The following is a 26,175-nucleotide window of genomic DNA, read 5'->3' as shown; positions in this document are numbered from 1 at the left end:
TACTCATTATTCTGTAAAAACATTGAGAATGGTGTTTATTTATCCTGGAAAAATATCATTAATTCATCTCACAATTCCAAAAACTCGGTTAACACTTTCCCAAAAGAGAAAAAAAAAGCAATTTTTTTCTTTTCACCTGTTTCATCGCGCACCGTAGCAAATAGCTTATTCTTTAATTGTCGACTTTTAATAAAATTAACCATTTTTACAAATTTACAAAGAATTTGTTTGAAATTTTCCAGCAAAAGCATGCCTGTGAAAGAAGTAGTGCACCATTCCACTCTGGATATAAGACGATCTTTTAATATTTTTCAGAAATCCAATACTCTTTCTTGTTATTGCCTTTGCACCATCACTACATACAGTAATATTTTTTCCAATCTATGGTACAGTTTTTAGCAGCTTCATAAAAAACTTTAAAAAGACATTGTCCTGTTAATGACCAAAACAACATATTTTTTTTATTGATCTGTCTCTACTGCATTCATATCTCACAAAACATAAGAACTGAGAAATATTTGCCACATCTGTTGATTCATTAAATTGAAAACTAAAAAATTCACTGCAACTCACTTGCTGAATTATCTGATCTCGAACATCACCAGCATGTTATCAATTTGCTTTGATACTGTGTCGTTAGAAAGCGGAATGTTTTTCAATTTTTTGCCTCTTCCACACCAATTAAACCACTGGCCATATCAACTGCAGCAGACAATATTAGGTTTTTTGCAACTGCATGGTGTTTGGACATCTTTCTTTTACCTGTTTAGCCTTTGGGAATCACTGTCAGGTATTACTTCAGAGAATGAATGAGGATGATATGTATGAGTGTAAGTGAAGTATAGTCTTGTACAGTCTCAGGTCGACCATTTCTGAGATGTGTGGTTAATTGAAACCCAACCACCAAAGAACACCGGTATCCACGATCTAGTATTTAAATCCATATAAAAGTGATTGCCTTTACTAGGATTTGAACGTTGGAACTCTAGACTTCGAAATCTGCTGATTTGCGAAGACGTGATCACCAATAGACCAATCTAATGGCTTTGGACATCTTTTACTCTTAACATTACGAGATTAAGATGCTTCAAATGTACTTTTTTATCAATATGTCTTGATCTGAGGTAGAAGCTTGTTGATTTCTCAAAGTATATAATTCTCTTTCAAAAAATTCCATGGGTTTGCTTTTATGATCTGAATGTTTAGTTTCCACGAGTTGAATTAATTTTGATGGCTTCATGCTTTCATCAGAGAGGACTTGAAAGTAAACAACACACTGTGACTTTCTATCCAATTAGGTAAAAACCATAATTTAAATAAATCTGATTGTACACTCTTGTCTTTTTACCAGTCGATTAATTGGATGTAGATGGCTCATTTTGTTTTTCACAATTTTATTCATTTTGCATAAGATTCTAACTGAAAAAAAACATCATCCATTTTGCACCATTTGACCACACACTAAAAAATCGAAAACTCAATTATAATTATTTTCAATGAAACTACACTTTTAAAAATTTAAATAAGGACACCAGATGCACGCTTCGCATTTGAAACTAAACTGACTTTCTGCAATCCCTTGCACCTCTTTTATACTGCTGAAAGCACCACATGTTCAATTGTATCATATTATTACTCGAACATGACACTCTCACAGCAAATATTATCCAAGCAGACCAAATTACAAGGAGCACGTACACATCAATTTAGAACCTGTAAATCGTTCATGTTTGTACACTTCATACATGCATGTACCCATCACTATCAACACAACTAAATAGTTTTAATTTGGTTTCACTAGGTTGGGATTGGGAGGGTCGCAAAATATTCATTATTTTATTTTTTTTTTCATTTTTTGGGAGTCGTGGAGTAAAAAAGGTTGAGAATCACTGATGTACAGCGTACAATTTTACAAACTACTGAAAGATCTAATCTAAATGTTGACACCAAATATGTATTCACAAGAAAAGGTGAATTACTGTAAAACTTAATCAGGATGGGGCTCCAAAGCAGTCTTAGACAAGTACAAAAAAAAACAGACTTCATGGAAGTACAAAACTGAAACAACCTTATTTATCTGAAGAGATGAATTTTTGAAAAGAACAAAGCTGCATGATATGACAGAATCAGAAAGAAGTCGGAATTCAACCAGCAAAGCATGGAGTTCTTCTGGCAGATAAAAATTCAAAATGTCCACTGGACATTATCATCAAGACATTACCATCTTACATTGAAGTAATGTTGAGAATCTTTCACATGTAAAAAGACCAATAATTTTAAGCAAATTATAAAAAAAGAATTGTAAACTATTATTTGTACACTAGCACTGTAACACTACATCAATACCTGTCTTTTGCTGTTAAAATTATGCTTTAATTCTGAAAAATGAGGTAGCTTACAAAGAAAATATTGACTCTTCATAGCAATGCCCATCCATGAAATCATTAAACAAAGATCTTGTTTGATGTATTAAACAAAGAGATTTTGCCATTTCTGCTTTAATAATTAGAAGTAACAAGTCTTTTATTTTTCAAAATAATTATAACATAAATGAATTGGTGAACATTTTGACCTGCATTTTAAATACAAACAATTTGAATTTTACCACTTTGATGTGTATTTAATTTTGGTTTCTGAAAGCAAAAAGTTATAAAGAATTAAGAAATGTTTTATTAGGGATTTTTAATGAAATAATTAAAAATCTAATGTTATCCAATAAATAAAAAAATTTGATTCAATATTGCCACCTAATGATGAAAATCACATAAATTTTGGCAAGTTCAAATGCAATTGGCCCTAATTTATCCAATTTATACTCCTTGTCCCGAAGGGTCAGTCAACTTCTTATTACAGTTAATTAAATGTTTATTTAGTTATTTTTCATATAAACTCACATTTAGTCTATTATTTGTACTGATATTTCAATAGTTTTTTAAACAGAAAGTAATAACCACTTCAAATGAATTTTGCCATTTTTTCACCCTATCAGGTTGACTTTGCTTAGAAAAAATATATGTAACTTTTTAATGATGTATTCTAAAAGTACAGAATTTTTTAATTTAGAAAATGCTTTGTTAATACTCCAGCTATTAAAATATATGCCAGCTATTAAAAAAAGAAATCAGTAGAATTTCAAGCTTTAAAATGTGTGTCAACAAAACACATTCAATTCACTTATTATTAATCCAATTATGTTAATAATTATTATTGTTATTATGTTGTAATTAATTAACAGTGTTAATAATAATTAATGTTAATAATTATTATTATTAATGTTAGTCCATTTAAAGTAAACCTTACAAAAAAAAAGCTGATTATTAAAAATTTTAACTTTCTTAGAGTTATTTTACACAAAAGTTTCTTTCACTTTGTACATTGTATATCTTGAAGTCCCAAATTATGAGATAAACATGTATATAAAAACATCCAAATCACATCTATTTAATTAACATTTTAATGAAAGAATATTAAAAAAAAGGAAAAAGAAAAAACTGACGAAATAACTTGAAAATTCTTCTTACTCAAGCTACAAAAAAATTATATGTAAACAGTTATAGAAATATGTTAATAGAGAGAACTATTTTATATGTAAATTAAACAATATCAGAATGAGTGTCCTTAATCAGTCTTAAAATATAATGAACCCATATTGTGAAAATAGAGAATATAAAGTACTGTAACAATCGTTATGGGATATTAATTATTTTTATTTTGTATTTATATTTTAACGTGTTGTTATTCCATTTTTCAGCCTCCACAGCCTTCAGATCTATGTACAATATGTTATACATCTGGGACAACTGGAAACCCAAAAGGCGTGATGTTAACTCATAAAAATGTAGTGGCTGGTGTCTGTGCTGTGCTCCTTCAGCTTGGAGAACATAAACCTAATACAACTGACGTCATGGTTTCTTTCCTACCATTAGCTCATATGCTTGAGAGATGTTGTGAGGTATTCTTAAAAGTTTTTTGAAGTTATTCTTATGAAATGTAGTTAAAAAATTCTTAAAAAGACCCATAAAAAAACTACCTGGTTTAAATTTGGCTGCCATTACCTTCAAGGTAATGACTGCCCTTGTGTAGTGATGCACTTCTCTCAGAGTTTCTCTCATCATTGGAATGTTCTCAGAAGTTCTGTTCTTTAAAAATACTTATCATCATTTTTGGTCACAGCAGATCTCCTGAACAGTTTCAAGGCTGCAACCCTTCAGCTTGAGCTTGGCTAACAGAAAGAAGTCACAGGTGGGGAGTATGTTGGGGGATATGTTGCAGTCAAAAATTCATGTGATTCATGATGGATAGCAGTATTGTAATCTTGCTTCCAATTGCTCTTGCACTATGGTTGTCAAACCATGCTGAAGGAGGAATATCCTTCAGAGGACTCAGAAATTTCCTTTATGGTGCAACAGTTCCATTATGACCCAACAATTATCACTCAAAAGCTGCCTAATATTTCCACATTTTGGGAGTTTTGCTTGTGAAGGTCGCCCTAACTTTTGTTTGTGCTCCAATGATGTCTTTCTGTCTTAAAGCGCAAGTTGCATTTAGAAAATTTTACCCACTTCATTGCTTCATTGCTACAAGTCTGCCAGACCATTTCAAAGATCTCTGTTGTGGAGTTCATGAGTTTGATGCTGAATTTGATATTACTTCTCTGCTTCACCTTGCAGTCAGTCCATAGTGAAGTGAATGTAGTCATAAAAACTTGTGTGATACATATTTTAATTTATACATAACAATACCAGTTAGTATTTTAATATAAAATCACAACTTCTCACCACTAAATGTCCATGACTACTGAACTCTGTACATTTATTTTAGAATTATTCATGGAATTCTTTGGGCACACATTTTATGAAATTTAGAAAACTCTTTATTATTTGTTACCAGATTGAAAATAAATGAATATAATTCTTGAAGTTATTTACTACAAAAGAATGAATTTTTATTATTATGAAATGTTACAGCTAGTCATTTCTACTTATATATCATCCAATTATCTATTAAACAGAAATTTTAACTGAATTGTATGAACTCAAAATGTAAAATTTTGATTTAATTTGGCAAATAATTACAACTAGTTTAGACACATATAAAGAAAATTTAAGATCTCAAAATTTATTGTTTTCAAAAAATATATGTAATGTTTCATTTCCAGAGTTTTTACATTCCTTAAACGTTAAGGGTTATGTCAAATAGATATTACATTATTTGTTTATTTTAGCTACTACAGACTAAGTTCTCAATTATGGTTATTTATAAATAATGAATCTCATATTATGAAAAATGCTATGTCTCACTTGATATAACAAGATAATATGTGCTAAAAATATGTTAATCAAGTTATTTCCTATATCTTGTGACACTAGCAAAAATCATTGTTTACTCCTATTACTAGTAACTATAGGTGTCACAGAAATGTCTAATAGGGAATTGTTAATTTATCATTTTTATATTTTCATTTGTGATTAATGACTGCTTAGTCACCTACCCATATTTCCTTTTCTCATATTTTATTTGGGTATCCAACAGACATACCATACATTGATCTTGTAATTGCAATTTTCCTGGCCATGCAAACAATAAATAAATGTAAGATATATCCAAAACATACTTCTCAACTGCTTTTGTACTTCTTTCTAGGTAATATTACTGTTTGATCACAGTTATTTAACTGGTTTGATGCACTCCATCCCATCTCTTACGTACTCATTTTTTACATAATTATCTTTATTATATAATTATCATATTTATATAATTATCTTTCATTATAATTTTTACATTCTTCCATTCCTTTTGGTATTAATTAATCCCGAATTCTGTAATATATGTAATATCAACAAATTTTTATTCCTTTTATTAAATCTTCAAAAATTATCACAGCAAATTCAATATTCCATCTAATTTTCAACGTATTTCTGTTGTACCACAATTTAAAAGCCATAACCATTGTGTTCCTTTAACACCTTTCATGATTTTTATGCTTTGCCTATGTTACACTGACATAATGTATTATACTCCAACTAGGTGGTTTTAAGAACTTCTTGATAACTCCAAATCAGTGTTTGATAGTAGCAGACTAGTTTTAAGCATTAAAGTTTTTACTTTCTTAAGCTAATCTGAATTTGAAATCTTCCATTCATAATACATTGTTTATAACTTATTCATGTAAACTCTTCAACATCTGTTATATTTTCTCCTTTCACAAACTTTATTATTTTAGATTTGAATTTTAAAATATTCAGTATTACAACAAGAATGATTATAACCTTTTTTGAGATGAGTTTTGAAACTCATGTTTCAAAACACTCATGTTATAACACTGTACTGAGTACAGTGTCTCATCTTAAGTTTATGGTTAGTTTTTTACAAATATAAAATTATTATTAATTTTAAAGTACTGTAAAAATGCTATTTTAGTTCATCATGTACAATTTTAGAAATCCTTGGATTTCAGACAATATGTTGCAGCTGATGGATGAACATAGAAAATATAAGAATGCTAGTGATGAAGAAAGTAAAAGGAACTATAGACAATTAAGAAATACTATAAATAGGAAGTGCAAACTAGCAAAAGAAGAGTGGATTAAAGAAAAGTTTTCAGAAGTGGAAAGAGAAATGAACATTGGTAAAATAGATGGAGCATACAGGAAAGTTAAGTAAAATTTTGGGGTACATAAATTTTTGGGGTGTTAAACAAAGATCGTACACCGATTTATAATACAAAAGGCAAAGTCGATAGGTGGCTGGAATATACTGAAGAGTTATACGGAAAAAATGAATTAGAAAATGGTGTTATAGAGGAAGAAGAGGAAGTTGAAAGGGGAGAAACAATACTGAGTTCTGAATTTAAGAGAGCATTAAAAGATTTGAATGGCAGAAAGGCTCCTGGAATAGATGGAATACCTGTAGAATTATTGCGTAGTGCAGGTGAGGAAGCGATTGATAGATTATACAAACTGGTGTGTAATATTTATGAAAAAGGAGAAGTTCCGTCAGACTTCAAAAAGAGTGTTGCAGTTATGATACCAAAGAAAGCAGGAGCAGATAAATGTGAAGAATACAGAACAATTAGCTTAACTAGCCATGCATCAAAAATCTTAACTAGCATTCTGTACAGAAGAATTGAGAGGAGAATGGAAGAAGTGTTAGGAGAAGACCAATTTGGTTTCAGAAAAAATATAGGGACAAGGGAGGCAATTTTAGGCCTCAGATTAATATTAGAAGGAAGATTAAAGAAAAACAAACCAACATACTTGGCATTTATAGACCTAGAAAAGGCATTCAATAACGTAAACTGGAAGAAAATGTTCAACATTTAAAAAAAATTAGGGTTCAAATACAGAGTTAGAAGAACGATTGCTAACATTTACAGGAACCAAACAGCAACATTAATAATTGAAAAACATAAGAAAGAAGACGTAATAAGAAAGGGAGTCCGACAAGGGTGTTCCCTATCCCTGTTACTTTTTAATCTTTACATAGAACTGGCAGTTAATGATGTTAAAGAACAATTTAGATCTGGATTAACAGTACAAGGTGAAAAGATAAAGTTGATACGATTTGCTGATGATATAGTAATTCTTGCAGAGTAAAAAGGATTTATAACAAGCAATGAATGGCATGGATGAAGTCCTACACAAGTAATACCGCATGAAAATATACAAGAACACAACAAAAGTAATGAAATGTAGTAGAAATAATGAAGATGGACCACTGAATGTGAAAATAAGAAGAGAAAAGATTATGGAGGTAGAAGAATTTTGTTATTTGGAAAGTAGAATTACAAAGATGGGCAAAGCAGGAGTGACGTAAAATACAGAATAGCACCGGCAAAACGAGCTTTCAGTCAGAAATATAATTTGTTTATGTCAAAAATTAATTTAAATGTCAGGAAAAGATTTTTGAAAGTATATGTTTGGAGCGTCGCTTTGTATAGAAGTGAAACTTGGACGATTGGAGTACCTGAGAAGAAGAGATTAGAAAATGTGGTGCTATAGGAGAATGTTAAAAATCAGATGGATGGATAAAGTGACAAATGAAGAGGTGTTGCGTCAAATCGATGAAGAAAGAAGCATTTGGAAAAATATAGTTAAAAGAAGAGACAGACTTATAGGCCACATATTAAGGTATCCTGGAATAGTTGCTTTAATATTAGGGGGTCAGGTAAAAGGAAAAAATTGTGCAGGCAGCCAACGTTTGGAATATGTAAAACAAATTGTTAGGGATGTGGGATGTAGGGGGTATACCAAAATGAAACGACTAGCACTAGATAGGGAATCTTGGAGAGCTGCATCAAACTAGTCAAATGACTGAAGACCAAAACAATAGTACAATTTTATTGTAAATTTTATAAGATCTGTAACTTGTAAATATTGAGGAGAATGCTTCACTATTTTACTTAAAGTACTATTTAAGTTTATTTTATTTTAAGAAAAGTTTTATTTAAACTTTTAACATTTTACTTTGTAGTTTGAAGAATGTCTTGTTTCTTCTGTTAATATACAAATGTATAAAATTGTACAGTGTACTTTTTAATAAATAGAAGTAATGTGCTCAAAACACTGCTAATGTTAATTCAAGGTTTTAGTTGTTCAGGTTACATCATTAAATCAGGTGCCTTAGCAACCTTTCCCCATTCAAAACTCATTCTTTGAATCTTGCTTTCTACAGAATTTCATCTACACAATATGCCCAGATTATTATACCTGATTCTTCAATTCATAGCATTCTCATAATTGAAGAAGCTTGCAGTTTTTTAGAAATGAATAACTGTTTAACAGACCTTGGTTTAGAAGGTAGATTCTCCAGAAGATCCTGATGATGGATTATTCCTGAAATGGAACAACAGTTCTTTAATAGTTTTTAATACACTGACTGTGCTCTATGATATGGGGTCCTCTGTGCAGTTCAATGTGCCTGTTCCTTAAATATACCGGAATTCCATTGTTCTGTTTATAACTGTCCTCTGATCAAGAAACATCTATCTAGCATATATATTTTACAACCTATGTTAATACCTGAGCATCAGTTAGAGTGAATTTATTTTTGTTACATTGTAGTTTGTTTCTTGTGGCTTTTCGTGCAGAACTTAGCCAATAAAGCCAACAAATTTTATTTTATTTTTTTTATATAAATGACAGCAAGACATATATTTGTAAATTACATGTGCATTATATTGTTACTGAAAAACATTTATTGATAGGACACAAGTGTCAGTCAAACTGAAAACTTTCTCATCAGAATAAATAATAATTCAATCACTGGGGAATAATTATTACATTTATATTACACATACTTATGGTTACATTTCATATAATAGATGTGATAATTTATTTAATTTCTTACGTTTTACTAATACAAATGATGTATAGACAAATATTATTTTCTTATTTTTGTTTTCTTTAGCTCTGTAACAGAAAGTACAGTCCATAATAATTGATTTCGAACATTTATGTCTTAAAATTTATATTATAAATTTAGTTTTTCCAGCCATGGCTTAAGGAGATATTTAAGGAACTTATTCATAATAGTAGTATGCATTCCATTCCTTGCAGTAATAGACATTTAATTATAAGCTCTCCTCACTTAATTCCTTAGTCACCATTCTCTGCCCAAAGGCTTTTACTTTTTCAAACAACCCTCCTTTTTATCCTGCAACACCACACTAATTTGGAATGGAAAAGTACCTGGAAATACTGATGCACAAGCCATAACTAATCTGCTTACTTTTTTTTTAGTAAATAGCAATTTCTTTAAATAGCTATAAATGCAACCAATATGAACAGTATAATATTTCCATTTTCAAGTACAGCATTTCATTTCAAAAATGAGATTTTCTTTAAAAAAATATTACAGATATTTCTTAAAATAGTGAAAATAAATTATTATGGAACTATTTTTAGATTATAGCCTGGCTTAATGATTACGTGAAAGAAACCCCATAAATCTACATAAAATGTTATAAAATTAGATTAAATTAATGATTTATTATGCAGCACAGTTTTATGATTTCAGTATATCCTATGAAATCTTTTTTTTATAGCAAAAATTGCCAGGCTCTTCTACTTTATCTTCTTCTTCAAGGTTTGTCATTATTAATAACTACTGTTTTGCTTAATCTTTTGGACTAATTTTGCACGTTTGATTTCTGTATGCTGACTGTTTCAGACTATGGAACTACAGGATGATTTTTTAGTCCTGTTACCCAATTGTTAATGTCTGGTAATTTTTTTCTAAGAAAGGGAAATTTTATTTTGTGACACGAAGTTGGTAGCGCTACTAATCCGGTATAGATACGGCAGTGTGAGTTGATTCTCCTTGAGCTGTGTAAACTTTTATCCCTTTTCCGGTCGTGTTGCGAACAGAATGTCTTTTACCATAGAACAACTAGTTTTAATTCTTGAACAATATTTTGCTACGAAATCGTATACGAGTGTAAAATAATCATTTCAAATTAAGTTTGTTGGTGTTCCTCCGCCAGAAAAAATGTCAATTTCCTAGCAAACCGATTTCGAGAGACAGGTAGTGTTTGCGACAGAAAACGTAGTGGTCGACCAACTCGCTTGACAGATGGCGTTTTAGAGAATGTAAAAACAAGATTACTCAATTCTTCACGGAAAAGTTTATGAAAACTTTTCACGCAAGTTGATTTGTCATATTCGAGTGTTGAGAAAGATGCTAAAAAATTGAAATTGTATCCGTATCGCGTACGATTAGTCCAAGAGCTTCAGCCTCCAGTTTTAAACAAGCGATTGCAATATTGCCGTTGGATTAGGCCTCTCGTAAATGATAACGGAATTGAATTTTTAAACACAGTGTTCTTTAGTGATGAAGCTTGGATCCATCTCGTTGGTTACGTGAACAGTCAAAACTGTCGAATTTGGACGGTTGAAAATCCTAACACTTTACAAGACAAATCTTTGCATCCTGAAAAAATTGGTGTGTGGTGTGCGATATCTCGTCATCGTATAGTCAGACCCATATTCTTCGAATAGACAGTAAATGGTGAACTATACAGGAATATTGTGCGCCATATTGTGTCCCTCCTGGAACCTCAAGAACGGTATTGCTGGTTTCAGCAAGACGGCGCTACATGCCACACGTCTCGAGAAACCGTGGATTTTCTGCAAGAGTTCTTTGATGATCGAATAATAAGCAAGGGCTTATGGTCCTCAGACCTCACATCTCCTGACTACTTTTTGTAGGGCTATATTAAGTCCGAGGCCTTCAAAAACAATCCTCACACTATTGATGAACTTTAAGTCAATATTACAATATTACTTAATCACGAATATTTCCAATGCAACTCTTCAAAAGGTTTCTGCTAATATGCTGAAAAGAGTCCGTGCGTGCATAACCGCAAGGGGTGGGCATTTTAAGCATATTCTTTAACAATTATGTAAGTAATAGCTTTTTATTAAATCTCTTTTGTAAGTAACGAATACATTTTTTATTCCACCTAAATTTCCCTTTCTTAAATTATATGTAAAATTGGGCAACAGGACTAAAAAATCACTCTGTATTTTTCCTAAAGAAAACTAGTACTAGTATAGTATAGTATGGTTAGAGAGAGAGTAGTGCCATTGCAATCCTTCCTGGGTTTGACTTAAGACTTGAAATTTTGTAAATTAAAGATTTTTTTTTTATAACAATGTAGTCTAATAATCATTTCAATATTACTGTTGGGAGAGTTAAAGATAGAGGACAAAATGCTAGCTACGAGGGATATCTCTAAAATAAAGACTGCTGGGAAATTTCTCTCCTTAAGATTGGCGAACCTGCGTTGTTCATGGCGACGCTAGTATTATACATTCTGTATTGTTTTCTATAAGTTGTCGCATTGTAGTATCTTTGATTACTTGTGAGTTATTACGTTATAAAATGAATCGGAAAATCAATGTTGCCCGACACTGAGAAATACGTGGAATCATACGTTTACTAAACCATTAAAACGTTAATCCAGCTGAAATTCATAGGCAGTTGGTTGATGTATACGGTGATAATGTAATGAATGAAAGAAATGTCCGAAATGGTGTAAAAGGTTTAGAAATAACAGAATTAATGTGCATGGTGAGGAACGTTACGGAGGCCCTCGATAATCACCGAGGATTTGTTGAAACGCGTCGATGATGAAATCAGAAAAGATTGTCGCTCAACGACTTCCGACCTGGCCCTTCTTTTTCCTGACGTTTCAAGAGCTGTTATCGGTTGCATTTTTCATTTAGGCTTCAGAAAGGTTTTTGCACGTTGGGTGCTGCACGTCTTAACGGAACGTCACAAAAAAATCTGAATGGGATCTGCTTTGAAATTTTTGATGCGCTACATAGAAAAAGGCAATGCGTTCCTTAATTCAATCGTTACCGGCGATGAAACATGGATTTCATATTACACGCCAGAGAGAAACGGCAGTCAAGTGAATGGCGTCATCTCAATCACCAGTTAATCAGCGGCAAAATGGACTGGCGGCCAAAGAATACGACGAAGGTATATTGAAGCTGGTGTATCACTACGATAAGTGTCTTAATTCATGTGGCGATTATATAGAGAAATAGTATCAGGTATGTAATTTAAGAGAAATTTAAAAAAAATATTTATAAAGTTTTCAGAATAATTTTTTTTAAAATGAAACGGTCTTTACTTTAGAGATAACTCGTATATTACCCTCTAGGGTATCACTAGCCTGTGAAACACTTTTGGTTTACCACTATATTTACTATAGCCCTATGAGATGAAGAACTTATAGTTCAGGGAAAAACAAATACATAATTATATTATGTAATTAGTATTTACAGTTAATTCTTTAAATCATTAAAAATGATGAAATCATGTTAGAGAAATGGATACTGGTATGCCAAGCAACTATTTAACACTACTTTTTACATTGTATTCGAAAATAGCTGCTAACCTTTAGTTCACAATATTACCATATAATCTTTGTATTAATTTATATATTGTAAAATAAGTAACAATATGTTATAACTTCTTGCAGAATGGAATGTATTTAGTTGGTGGTGCTGTAGGATTTTACTCAGGAGATATAAGACGGCTTTCTGATGATATGAAAGCACTGAGACCAACAGTTACGCCAGCAGTACCAAGACTATTAAATCGTATGTATGATAAAGTTAATAATGAGATAGGAAGTTCCTTTATTAAAAGAGTCCTGCTCAATATGGCATTGAGTGCAAAGGAAAATGAAATAAAAAGGTTTGTTAATTTTCAGATTGATATATCTCATCATTATTTCATACAATCACCATTATTATTCAATTATAATTTTAGTTGCACTCATGTACTATCATGTACTCATTAGTTGCTGATGTTGGTTATTACTTTATTTCTAGCGTGAAATTGGAAAAATAAAATTAATATACACATAACTTCATGTGGCCTATTAGTCAACTTTTCATGCTCTTTTCCACATATATATATATATATATATATATATATATATATATATATATATATATATATATATATATGATTTTTCTAAAGTCAATACTTATAAGACCCTTATTCCTCTGTGCCAATATATTGTACTTTTTTATAATCAAAAACCAACTTGAACAACCCAAGTACAGAATTTCAAAGTAAATGAAATGACACTTACCTTATTTTTTATTTTCTTTATTCCAATAGCACTTTTGCGGGATCCCATCATCAGTTGTATATAAAAAATTACATATCAAACATAACAATCTTTTTTTTAGAATAAAAATTAAAATATGAAATTTACTATCATATACACAAAACATGAAGTCAATTAAATAAAATAATTACATATACTTAAATACAATGTCAATTAAGAATTAAAAATTAAAATTAAAATAATTAGAAAATTTATACCATGTAACCTGGCCAGCCAATGTTACATCACTGAGTGGATTTGAAATTATTTATAAACATTCTGATTATACCTATTTTATCTAAAAACGTGCTGCCACCTGTTGGTGCTTTTATAAGTGTCATCAACATAAACTGTCTGAAAGTTGATAAAGTTGGAAATTCATTTGTACTTACATATATAAAATCTCTCCAAAATTTCCAAACTTTCACTATTATTATTTAAATTAAATTTCTTGATTTCCAAATTTCCCGAATATCAGACGCAGAATTTTTTTATTAAGGAAGTCAGCAACATTAGATAAACCTAATTTACTATTTTTACCATTACCAACGAAAGTGCTATTGGAATAAAGAGAAGAAAAAATAAGGTGTATCATTTCATTTACTTTGTAATTCTGAACTTGGGTTGTTCAAGTTGATTTTGATTATAAAACAAATACTATATATATATGCACACACTCAGAGTGAGCAACATAAAACCGAACCCATAACGTAAGCGCTACAAAATCGGTAGGTTATGTTGGAATGAAATTTTATGAATGATACCGATAAATTAAATAAGAAAATCATAAAAAGTAATTTAAATGTTGCATTGATCTACCTTATTGCTACAAAATGACCACCCTGGACATCGATGCACTTTTGTGCTCGACTGATCATATTAAGAGTCGTCTGACGCAAAAAACGTTGTCGTCAATTGGGTTAATTTCCCGTTGAATGTTCACCTTCAGTTATCAATATTGTGGGGATTAGATAATAATATTCTGAAACTGATTCATTTTCTATCATTATTTATTAATGTTATGTTAATATTATTCATAACATTACACAAAATAAACAAACATATAATAATTCTAAGTAATAAGAATGATAGAATAAGCAACCTCACGGATGATAATATCTACCATATAGAAATCAGATTAATTCCTTTTATGATTACACCATGTAGTGTTCATAGCACTAGCACTATAATTATACTAATTAAATTTTTCACTCATATAACATTAAGAGTACTCTTTTTACACAGATGTCAGACTTGTTAAATTGTCAGTTATTAATTTTTATTTTCACATAAATCGGTTTGTCTATTAACTGTTAATATTGTTGAGTGCTTTATGTTCCTTGTACTCTGGTAGACAGTTTATTATAATGAGTTATATTTCATATTTGCTTCATTACTGCAGCAAAATGTAAAAATAACAGGAATTATACAACTTGTTTTAAAATATTATGTTTAATTTTTTAAGCATAATGATTGTCATGAACTGTTGGAGATTGTATATATTAGGTTGTCATCTTAATTCAATGCCATCTAAGTATTGCCATCAAAGGTGTGTGTTGAATTTGAGGTGATTTTCACAATAAGTTGTTTGCTAAATTCTGTACTATGCACATTTTTTTAAGAATTGAACAATTTGAATAATTATTTTTCTATTAATCAGCTACTAGTTTAGAAAAATTTGTTTATTTTCTAAAGTTTGTCTGAAATTTGTTTAAAAACTTTTTATTATTACTTGTATGGGCAATTTTCAGATCTCCAGTGTGAGTTAATACCATGAAACAATCTGAAAAAAAAATTGTCTTTTGAAGTCTCCTTGACCACAACTAATGTATCTTTATAGAGTTCTTATTAACAAGCATAAGTAGCCATTCACATTACATATTTATACAGATGTGTGTGTGTGTGTGTGTGCACGTGTGCATGCACATGTACACATTTGTGAGTCTTCCCAGCATTACTACACAGTTTTTAATTTTCATTATATATTAATAAAATGTGATAGATGGTAAGTGATAGATGTTTTTTAATAGATGTAACCACAGCTATCATCTGAAAATTCACTGGATTTTATTTTCACTGCAAAACTCAGTTGCTAACACAAAGCCTAGACAGTACTAGAGAGATGTAATAGACAGTTAGTTGGAGGATACCAGTTCCCTTCATATTAAGAACAAATATTAGCAGCACATTACTTTTTATTCATTAGTCAGATGAAATTTCATACTACACAATTACTGTTACAGTTGAAACATAGTTAAGTACTGCAGTTCACTGAACAATACTATACTGTAAGTGAAATTGGAATTAAATATGGATAAAACCAAACATTGATTCTTTATACTACATCAACTTCAAATATTAATAATGTTATAATGTTCTGTGAACTGCAAACCTCTTTCATTATGTACTGAATTTAACAAACTGAGCTCTATATTGAAATTGAATCAATAAAGAAGTTAATCAAATGAAACACAAAACAGAGTTTTCAAAGTTTAGTCCAAAAAATAATAATCTCTATTAGAAATATCATAAAGCACTATTTCCGGGGATAATGGATATTTCTGACTGATGATCAAGGAGGTACTTCAACTAAATGCTTATTATTGGTTTTTTAATTTTTCAGTTTTTTTTAACAATATGCTTTAGATGAAAATTATAAAAAATGAAATTAAATATTTAATATTGTACTTAAAAAAGCATGATAATGTAATGTTCTAATACTGCATTAGAACAATGGCCTCCAAGACAAACAGAGTAAAACATAGAATAAAATTTAATAAGTAAAGTACTTAATTTGCTGCTTTTTAATATAAAAATAATTATTCAATATTAGAGTTGGTCATGTCAGGAATGATGGGGAGACCAAGTATCATTGGCTTAACAATAGAAACTTTCCCTCCACATCTCTCCATCCATCTCATCTAAGAAAGTATCAGCTGCCACTTTAAAATTGAAGATTTTATGAGAAAACTTCATACATATACCATTCTGTATAACAGTAAAGAACCTTAATGTAAACTGTAGTAAAATCAAGAAATTCATTTGTAATGCAGTTGTATTACTTTACTACACACAAATAAACAGATGAAATGCCAAAAGGTCTAATTAAAAAAGGGTTTCCTTCGCTCAGTCAAATTACTGCAACAGTCACAGAAAAGTATGACCCATGTATGAAAAGTGTTGGCCTGTTTATGAAAATGCTACGTTTTGGATACCAATATAGCCCTACTCTCGCAAATGAGTTGGTGAAATTTGGGTAATACCAAATTTCATTTAAGTAAACAAAAAGTTATTTTTGATTTGTTTATAATAAGCCTTACAAAAATTTTATCCATAATTTTCCCTTTTTTTGGACCCTTGAGTTAATTTTTGTTTTAAAATTTCTTATTTTCAAACAGAAGTAACAATTTTTTTTAGTTTAAATATATCTATATTTAAATACACATTATACAAGAATATATTAACAAAAATATATTTTTATTTTCACAGAGGTATAATCAGAAAAAACAGTTTCTGGGACAAGCTTATCTTTAGAAAAGTGCAAGAAGGTATGGGAGGTCGTTTAAGATTAATGGTTGTAGGATCAGCACCACTTGCCGGTAATGTCCTCACCTTCGCAAGATGTGCTCTTGGATGCCTGGTCAGTTTTATAAACTTATTTTATAAGATATGAATAGTTTATTTGACTTTCCATTTGCAAGTGTATACCTCAGAGCTCTTTGATGGCACTCTCAGATGTAGTTAACATCTAAGACTGCAACAAAGAGTAATCAGATTTTCTTTACTGAGGGTTACCCTCTACCAAAATAATACACATTTATATCTACCTACCACATCTCTGAGAAGTTATTCTAGAAAAAAATTACTAACATTTTCCTTCTATTTTTCTTCTCAATAGTTATTGTACATCATTACTTATTTTAAACGTTAATACTGGATTTTAATGATGTCAAAAAATAATATTATTCTTTGTTTGAGAATTAAATCAACATTATCTAAATTAATGCTTCTAAGTTAGTGACATTTTTCTATTTTCTGTAACATTTCTCACTACAAATGGGCCTGGGTCTGTAAGGCTGGATGTAAAGAATTAAAAAAAAAACTCTATAACATTAGCTAGGAGATAACTGTATCTCCCTGATGTTGTTTATAATAATTCTATTGTCATAGACATAATTATCAACCTACATATTGTATGTGTAAAATTTCAGCCTAAATAACTAATATTCTATAATGAAAGCTGATATTGTTATGAATCCTTGTTGTTGTTTTCTCCAACCAGTTTTCCAGCTACTACCGGGTCAGGGTGTGTGCGTAGGCAAATACAATTACCGCTACTGGCTTGCCAGGTCTGTCGTAGTTGCAGATGTAGTGCTTTAAGTGTAAATGTAATGGTAAACGTGTAGTCTGGTACAAACTCTCATGTCAACCACTCTTGAGACATGTGGTTAATTGAAACCACCCACCCTCCAAAGAACACCGGTATCTAGTTTAGTATTCAAAATCCATACAAAAGCAACTTCCGTTACAAGGACTCGAACCTTAGAACTAAACAATTAACAATAATAAATAATAAAATTTATAACAATAACAAAAATTATATTAAAAACAGGCTGTTCATCAGGAGAAAGTAGGGTCAACCCAGGAAATAATGCTTTGATGAGAAGGATTTGACTATGTTGAGGAAAAGTAGCTGACATTTTTAAACAATGAATTTCTTATAGTGTTTGAAAATTTCACATAGGTGGAACAAACAGAAATGTACTATCAATTTGATGGAGCACCAATACATTTCATGAATAAAGTAAGATAATTCTTAAGATGAAAAAATTGGGTAAATTGATTGGATGTAGAGGCGTGGTAAATTGGCCATCTAGACACTGTACCTTGACCCACCGGGTTGGTCTAGTGGTGAACGCGTCTTCCCAAATCAGCTGATTTGGAAGTCGAAAGTTCCAGCATTCAAGTCCTAGTAAAGCCAGTTATTTTTACACGGATTTGAATACTAGATCGTGGATACCGCCGGTGTTCTTTGGTGGTTGGGTTTCAATTAACCACACATCTCAGGAATGGTCGAACTGAGAATGTACAAGACTACACTTCATTTACACTCATACATATCATCCTCATTCATCCTCTGAAGAATTATCTAAACGGTAGTTACCGGAGGCTAAACAGTAAAGAAAGAAGACACTGTACCTTACTCACTTAGATTACTCTTTATGGGAATGGATGAAATGTGAGGTATACAAGCGAAAAGTAGACACTTGGGATTAACAGATTGCTTGCATTCTCAATGTTGCTGCCCTATTCAAGGAATGCAAAGATATCATTAGGTTGGGGGCAGAAAATGTAAGGAAATGAGTTGAAAAGGAAAACCACTGACATATTGATATCAGTGGTGAAATTTTCAAACATTTATTGTAAATTAATACAGTACTGTAAACCACAGTGAATATTTTTTTAAGAAGTAAATTTAAAGTATATTGATTTTTTCAAAGCTCTAAATTTATTGTACTAAAAAAATTTTTATTTTTTTTTTATTTTTACAAATTCTTAACATTTTTCTGTTGCTTTGTTTTTAAAAATAAAAGTTAATTATTTTTTTGTTTTTCATACACTTTATTACACCAATTTTCTCAGAATTAAATTCCCTAAAATTTTCTATAGTAAAATTTAAGCATTTATTAATTATTTAATGAAGTTATTGTATATCAAATAAATACAAGAAGAGCATGATATTCTTTTGGTTTGGTCAGACTTATCCAGAAGTTCAGATTTTAAGTTACTTTGTTTATCAAATGATTTAAAATTGTTTTCTTTTTTTTAATCTTCAAAATGATCAGACCCAGAAAAAATCTACTTAAAAAAATTACCAAATAAAAATTGATCATTGTTGGGTCAATACTAAATTGAAAATTTATTTGGTATCTATGTTTGAAGCAAAATTTAGATTGACACAGACTTTCAGAATTTTATTATGAAATATCTGGAAAATGGTACCACACTGTTACTGAGAAGCAAAAGAAATTTGTCTGTAATTATACTTTATTGGTCAAATAGAAATAGAAGGTGAGGTGTCATCATCATTATTATTATTACTAGATCAAAATCCTGCTAGTATCTTGTCAATTAGACATTATTTTACTCAATAGGGATATCTTCATGATTTGTTTTTTTTTTTTATTAAATGTCATTTATTGTGAACATTCAGTAAAATTATGTGCAATATCATCAGGTACTGTTTGGTGAAAATCAAGGAATTATGTCAGAAATCTAATTATACGATAATGTTCTATCCTGTTTTTTTACATTTGTGAAACTAAAGAACGAGCAATACCACACTACTGATAATTAATCTCAAGTTGCTACAGTTTAATACTATGAAAGATATAAGTTTTTAACAATATTATTAATATTTAATGGCAACGATTATACAAAATTTTAAATGACTAACAGAATCAAATTTAAACTCAAGAGGTTTTTTTTTTTATTTATGGCGAAACATTATTAATACTGTTATGATAATCCTCACTGATAAATGCTGCTGTTCTTTTGTACTAAGGTTCCCACTCAGTTTATAAACTGTAAGTTCTCCACAAAAGGTTTTATAAGCCGTTCTTGTCTTTTATCTAAATTCTGAAAATTCTCAGCTCTAATCATAACAGAAAATAAGTACGTTAGAAATTATTTTAAATTATTCATCTGCTGACAGTGTTCTTCATCCCATTTTATTAAAATTAATGATCACTTTTGATAGATTTGTTACTGTATATGTAAGACCAAAAATATTAAAAATACATTAAAAAATATACCACATTAACAGTTTCACCATAACAGTATGTGTTTTTTTTCCAGATTGTAGAAGGATATGGTCAAACAGAATGCTGTGCTCCAGTAACACTGACAGTGCAAGGTGATTTTGTGCCAGAACATGTTGGTCCCCCAGTGGCCTGCTGTTGTGTCAAGTTAGTCGACGTGCCAGAAATGGAATACTTTGCAGCGTCTAATCAAGGAGAAGTGTGTGTAAAAGGCACCAATGTCTTTCAAGGTTACTATAAAGAAGCAGATGCTACGTCACAGACAATTGATGAAGATGGTTGGCATCACACAGGAGATATTGGACAGTGGCTACCGGTAATTTAATAAAAATTAAAAGTAAAAACTTTTCAGAGAGCTGAAAAGTTTTTAGGAGTTTATAATGACACAAAATGTTTTTTTTTTTAGGTGATACAGTTTTTTTGGAGAATTATTTATTTTTATTTAATTACTACCATTTCTGTAATAAAAACAAAATAAATCCATAAGAAATGCATTTATTTATTAAGAAAGCATCTGATTAAAATTTTGCATTTGCCTAAATATTATAATACTTAACTGACTTAGCTGAGTGATCTCGATAAAAGTGCTATGTTTAACAGTACATTATCATTCTATTCTATTCGGTTTCAATTCTTTGTGCACGCGCGCGCGCGTGTGTGTGTGTGTATGTTTGCGTATGCATGCATGTGCATGGATATGGAAGAAATCACATTATTTCAACTCAACAAAATCTGAGACTAGATTTTTTATTTTTTACTCTCAGAATAATCCCACACTTAACTGGTTAAAATGCAACATACAGAGAATTAGTAAGAAAGATAAATGTTATGCTGTTAATCATGCTTAACAATGTGTTACAATACCGTTCATTAAATTTGAACAAACAGAAATTTATGAAGCTTAAAATACAGTTTGTATATAATTAATAGTCATTTTAATATAAATTCACAGCACCTTCATTTCAGCCTAGTCACTATTGCTATTTCTGTAACTGTGTAGCTAAAAGTAGATTTATTGAGTTATCTTCCCCATAACAAGTAACAAAATGATATCAGTACATATGACATCAATCAAATATGCCTTTCCATACAGTAGATAATTTATATTTATTTATTCATCAAACTAACTAACTGTAGGTATTACCTTAATTATAGTTACTGTTAATGACAATAGATCATCACAATAATTAATGACAAAAAAAATCATCTGTCGAAGATAATTTTTAAATTCATTTAAAAATGATAGATTTAAGTCGACAAAAATAAAGTGATGATTCAGAAATTGCAGCTTGATGAGATCGTTGCAGTTCATTGATATAAATTATCTATTGCAATAAATTAGTTGCAAGAAAAACTTGCTAATATTAATAATATTTCTAATTCACCTTAATTCTTCATTATTTAATCAAAAGATTTTCATTTATTATTTCATTGTTTATTTGAACAATATGAAATTCACAAATACACTAAATGTAACAAAAACAGCATAATAGGATGTTAAACAAATAAAACAGCAACTGAACATATTGTTCAGTCACATTCAAAAATGCCACAAACAAAGGTAATTCCACAATTAATTGAATATAATATACAAAATAATTCAAAATTACGGAGCAATCTTTATGGAGATGATTCTACAGCAAAAAATTAGAAAGAAATTCATATAATAATAGGTCAGAAAATGGTTAGTTAGCGAGTTTTGGCTTAGAAAACATTTAGACCTGCTTTCTCTGCTCCCTCTGTGAAATTAAACTGTACTAAAATTCATGATGTACAAATCAAGGAGTAAATTTGGTGCTTTCTATGGTTTTTGATCTAGGAAATTGAATAAAATTGACCTCATACCTCTACCTCACTTAGGTTTTAAGAAAAACAGAATAAAGTACGAAAATGTTTTGTTGAACAATATACTGTTTTAGATGTGGAATAAAGTAACTTTCTTAATTTACCAATAAACAAATAAAAATTTTTATTTAACTTTGGAGAGGATTTAATTGTGAGAAAATTGTTATCACAACTTGATAGACAGGCATCAACGCTACCTCTTTAATTTTTAAAATAGGGGTTTTCGACACCTTCAAATTCATTCTATTAAATAAATAAGAGTGACGTATCCATGAATGATAGTATTTAAGAATCCTGAATAAAAATGTAATCTATGTGGAAAATGGTTTGTTTTTTAATTAGCATTTTGTTTTTTTATTGGAGCGCATCAAAGACCACAATAACTACTCTAAAAATATTCAGACTTGCGACTAGTTTGACTGATCATCAACTGATCAGATGAAAGAAGAAATAAAAAGTTTACTCAGTTATTAATATAATATAAAACAGTCATATCTAGGTGTTAATAGCTTTATTTATAGCTACAAGGTCTGTTCAAGAAATACGTAGACTATTTGAATTGCTCGGGTCCAGTTGGTTCCAGTCAAATCCACTTAGCATCGCCATGTTTGTACAGATCAGCTGATTATAACACAGTTTTTTGATTGCAAATATAATATATTGGTAGCTTAGCTACGCAGTTGTTTGTGAAGTGTATTTTTTCGTTTGGCGATTTTAGAATGATTGACTTGAACGAGCAAAGAGTTGCTGTGAAATTTTGTGTTAAATTTGGAAAATCTGCAAGTGAAACTTTTGATATGCTCAGACAGCTTGCAGCAACATTGCTATGAAGTGTGCAACATGTTTTAAGCAGCATCAACATTTTAAAGATGGTCAGTCGATTGGAAACTATGAGCGTCCTGGACGTCCTGTCACACCTTGACAAAATCAACACCTTGGCTCAGGCAAATCGACATCTGACCATCAGAGAGCTTGCTGAAGAGTGTGGGATATCAGTTGGATCATGTTAGAGATTTTGACCGAAAAATTGAAGATGCACTACATCGCTGCAAAATTTGTTCCATGCCTGATGACAGATGATCAAAAAGCCCATCGCGTCCAGGCTTGTTAAGAATTGCTTAAACGTTCAGAAGAAGATGAAAAGTTCTTGTCGAGGATCATAACAGGTGATGAATCTTGGATGATCGAAACAAAGGTTCAATCGTCCCAGTGGGTGGGTGAAATATTTCCAAGACAAAAAGTAGCTTGCCAATTTCGTTCCAATGTGAAGGTGATGTTGACAGTTTTTTTTTATGCTCAGGGTATAGTCCACCACGAGTACCTCCCCCAAGGTTCAACAGTGAATCAGACTTACTACATTGAAGTTCTCAAATGTCTGCGGGACGCTGTCCGGCAGAAAAGAAATGTGGAAGAGTGGTGACTGGTTTTTTCATCATGACAACGCTCCAGCCCATTCAGCCCTCAGAACTCGTGAGGTTTTTGGCCAAACACTGAATCACTATTCTTCCCCACCCACCCTACTCACCTGACTTTGCTCCTTGTGACTTCTTGTTCCCCAAACTCAAAAGACCTTTGAAAGGAAGAAAATTTAAGACAATTCCCAAGATTGAGGCAAATGCGACGAAGGAACTAAAGAACATCAGAAAATAAGCATTCTAGGACTGTTATCAAAAGTGGAAACACTGTTGGGATAAGTGTGTGTGTCGGGGAGGAGAGTACTTTGAAGGGGATCCAGACAAGTAACTTTGTTTTATGACGTTAGTCTACGTATTTTTTGAACAGACCTCGTATATTAATGCTGTTTTCCATAGCATTTATGTAAAAAATTTTAAATCAAATAAAAATATTAATTTTTAAATGGCTATTATTGTTTTTATTTTTGGAATTTTAAGTTAATTATGAATATTAAGTCTCTGAAGTACAAAAAAAAGCAAATCTTAGGAAACTGAATAAATTTTCTTTTTTATATATGGATTACAAGAAAACCGTATAAAAATAAAAGACTTTCCTAAAAAGATTTAAATTTACAGAAAACTAAAACACAATTCTCAATCAATCTTTAAAGCATACTTTATTTTAGACTAGATAAAAACCAAGAAAAACCATTTTGCATTTTATCTTTATGTAAAATACATAAAATTTTATTACCTTATTTTTTTATTATTACTTTTATGTAAATAGTAAAATGAAATCAAAACACATCCTGTCAGTTATTTTTCTTGATTTATGTAATATTTATATTGAACACTGTTCATACCTACAACCACACTGTTTCAAAACAGAAATTTGTCTGTAAATTTATTTTAAAAATTACTATTGATCATACTTTTTTTAACAAAAAAAATTAAGATTATTTAGAAGCAAGTATGACTTCATGGCCCACACTACATGCAACTCTTTGGACAATTCTACCTTTAACTCTATGCAAAAAATGAAATCAAAACACATTCTATCAAACTTAAACTTTCATTTGGTTATTTTCCTATTAGATGAATTTTTTTTAATATTTCAATAAAAGACATTTTTTCTATATAACTCTATGCCTAAATATGTTTATGTTGAGTTATTGTTTTTAGCAAACCATTTATATAGTAGATCTCAATGAAAAAGATGTGATGAACAAATTGTATCACAACTTATTTTTAAATAGAATACTTAATAGTGTTTTGTATCTTACTGAATTCATCCTGTAAAATTTGTTGTAGGATAAAAACAATATATCTCATGTTAAAATGGGATACCTAAAGAAAATATGGAATCAACTAAGTAACCCACATTGTTTCTCAATTTATTTTTAGTCGAAAACAGATGGGACTTTGATCAAACTTGACCGATTCACCAAAAGAAGTTGAAGCATCTAAAAAATATTACTTTATCCAACTATGCTAACAGTTTTTTAATGAATTACTAATTTTCACTTTTATCTTTTCATCTGAATAGTTTGAATTTCATACATAATTGGATTAGATGAGTTTCCTCCCATTAACACCACTTTAGTACTTTTTTTTACTTCAAGAACATCAAGGCTCTATATTAGAAATGCGCTCATTGAAAAAATGCATTTTATTCAGGTAATCTAGGGTGCTCAACATCCTGTGCATTTTAAATAAGGCTGGAGTGACCTGAAGTAAAAGAAAAGACAAATATTGGTCCAAGCGAATCTACACAAATTTTCAAGCAATCTAAAGTTAGCAGAGGTAACAAAATTGATGTCAGCTCAGAGCCATCCCATATGTTGGAATGATTTTAATCTAATTTTTTCCCACATTTATAAGTTACATTGCTAAACAAAAATATAAAATATATACAGAATTCTATATAAAATAAAGACATACTATAATACAAAAATGTTACGTGTCCAAGCATTTCCAAATAAGAGTATAACTTACTCTGAAATCTCTGTAGGCACACCGGTCAAGTATGGTCAAAGTCCCATGTGTTTTTGATTGAAAATAAATTGAGTAACGATGTGTGTTAGTTGGTTGAGTCCATTTTTTCTACAGGATCCCGCTTAAATACAAGACATATTTATTTTTAATCCTACAACTTTTATTTGTTTTTATCCTACAATGAATTCTACAGGATGAATTCAGTAAGATACAAAACACTATTAAGTATTCTATTTAAAAATAAATTGTGATACAATTTGTTCATCACATCTCTTTTATTGAGATCTAGTACGTACGCCTACATGGTTTGCAAAAACATTAGCTCAACATAAATATGTTTAGACATAGAGTTGTATGTAGAAAAATTGTCTTTTATTGAAATATAAAAGAAACTTCATCTAGTAGGAAAATAATCAAATGAAAGTTTAAGCTTGACAAAATGTGTTTTGACTTCATTTTTTATATAGAGTTGATGCTGGAATTGTCCATA

At 30.4% G+C, this 26,175-nt stretch overlaps 1 protein-coding gene across 5 annotated transcripts in view; it reads left to right on the top strand.

Annotated features, from left to right (window-relative positions):
- Positions 1-26,175, top strand: part of LOC142334265 (long-chain-fatty-acid--CoA ligase 1) — a 225,250-nt gene that overhangs the window by 178,914 nt on the left and 20,161 nt on the right. For 4 of the 5 annotated variants that reach the window (XM_075382162.1, XM_075382165.1, XM_075382163.1 and 1 more), the window contains 4 exons: positions 3,752-3,952; positions 12,992-13,209; positions 17,120-17,270; positions 20,489-20,767. In XM_075382162.1, the coding sequence (XP_075238277.1) occupies positions 3,752-3,952; positions 12,992-13,209; positions 17,120-17,270; positions 20,489-20,767 (849 nt within the window). The remainder of the gene's footprint in view (positions 1-3,751; positions 3,953-12,991; positions 13,210-17,119; positions 17,271-20,488; positions 20,768-26,175) is intronic. The other variant, XM_075382166.1, reaches the window with a different exon arrangement.

The sequence above is a fragment of the Lycorma delicatula genome, chromosome 1, assembly GCF_047948215.1.
Source record: "Lycorma delicatula isolate Av1 chromosome 1, ASM4794821v1, whole genome shotgun sequence".
In the NCBI taxonomy this organism is placed as follows: domain Eukaryota; kingdom Metazoa; phylum Arthropoda; class Insecta; order Hemiptera; family Fulgoridae; genus Lycorma; species Lycorma delicatula.
The sequence above is the reverse complement of the archived record's forward strand: the minus strand, read 5'-3'. Positions and strand labels throughout refer to the sequence as shown.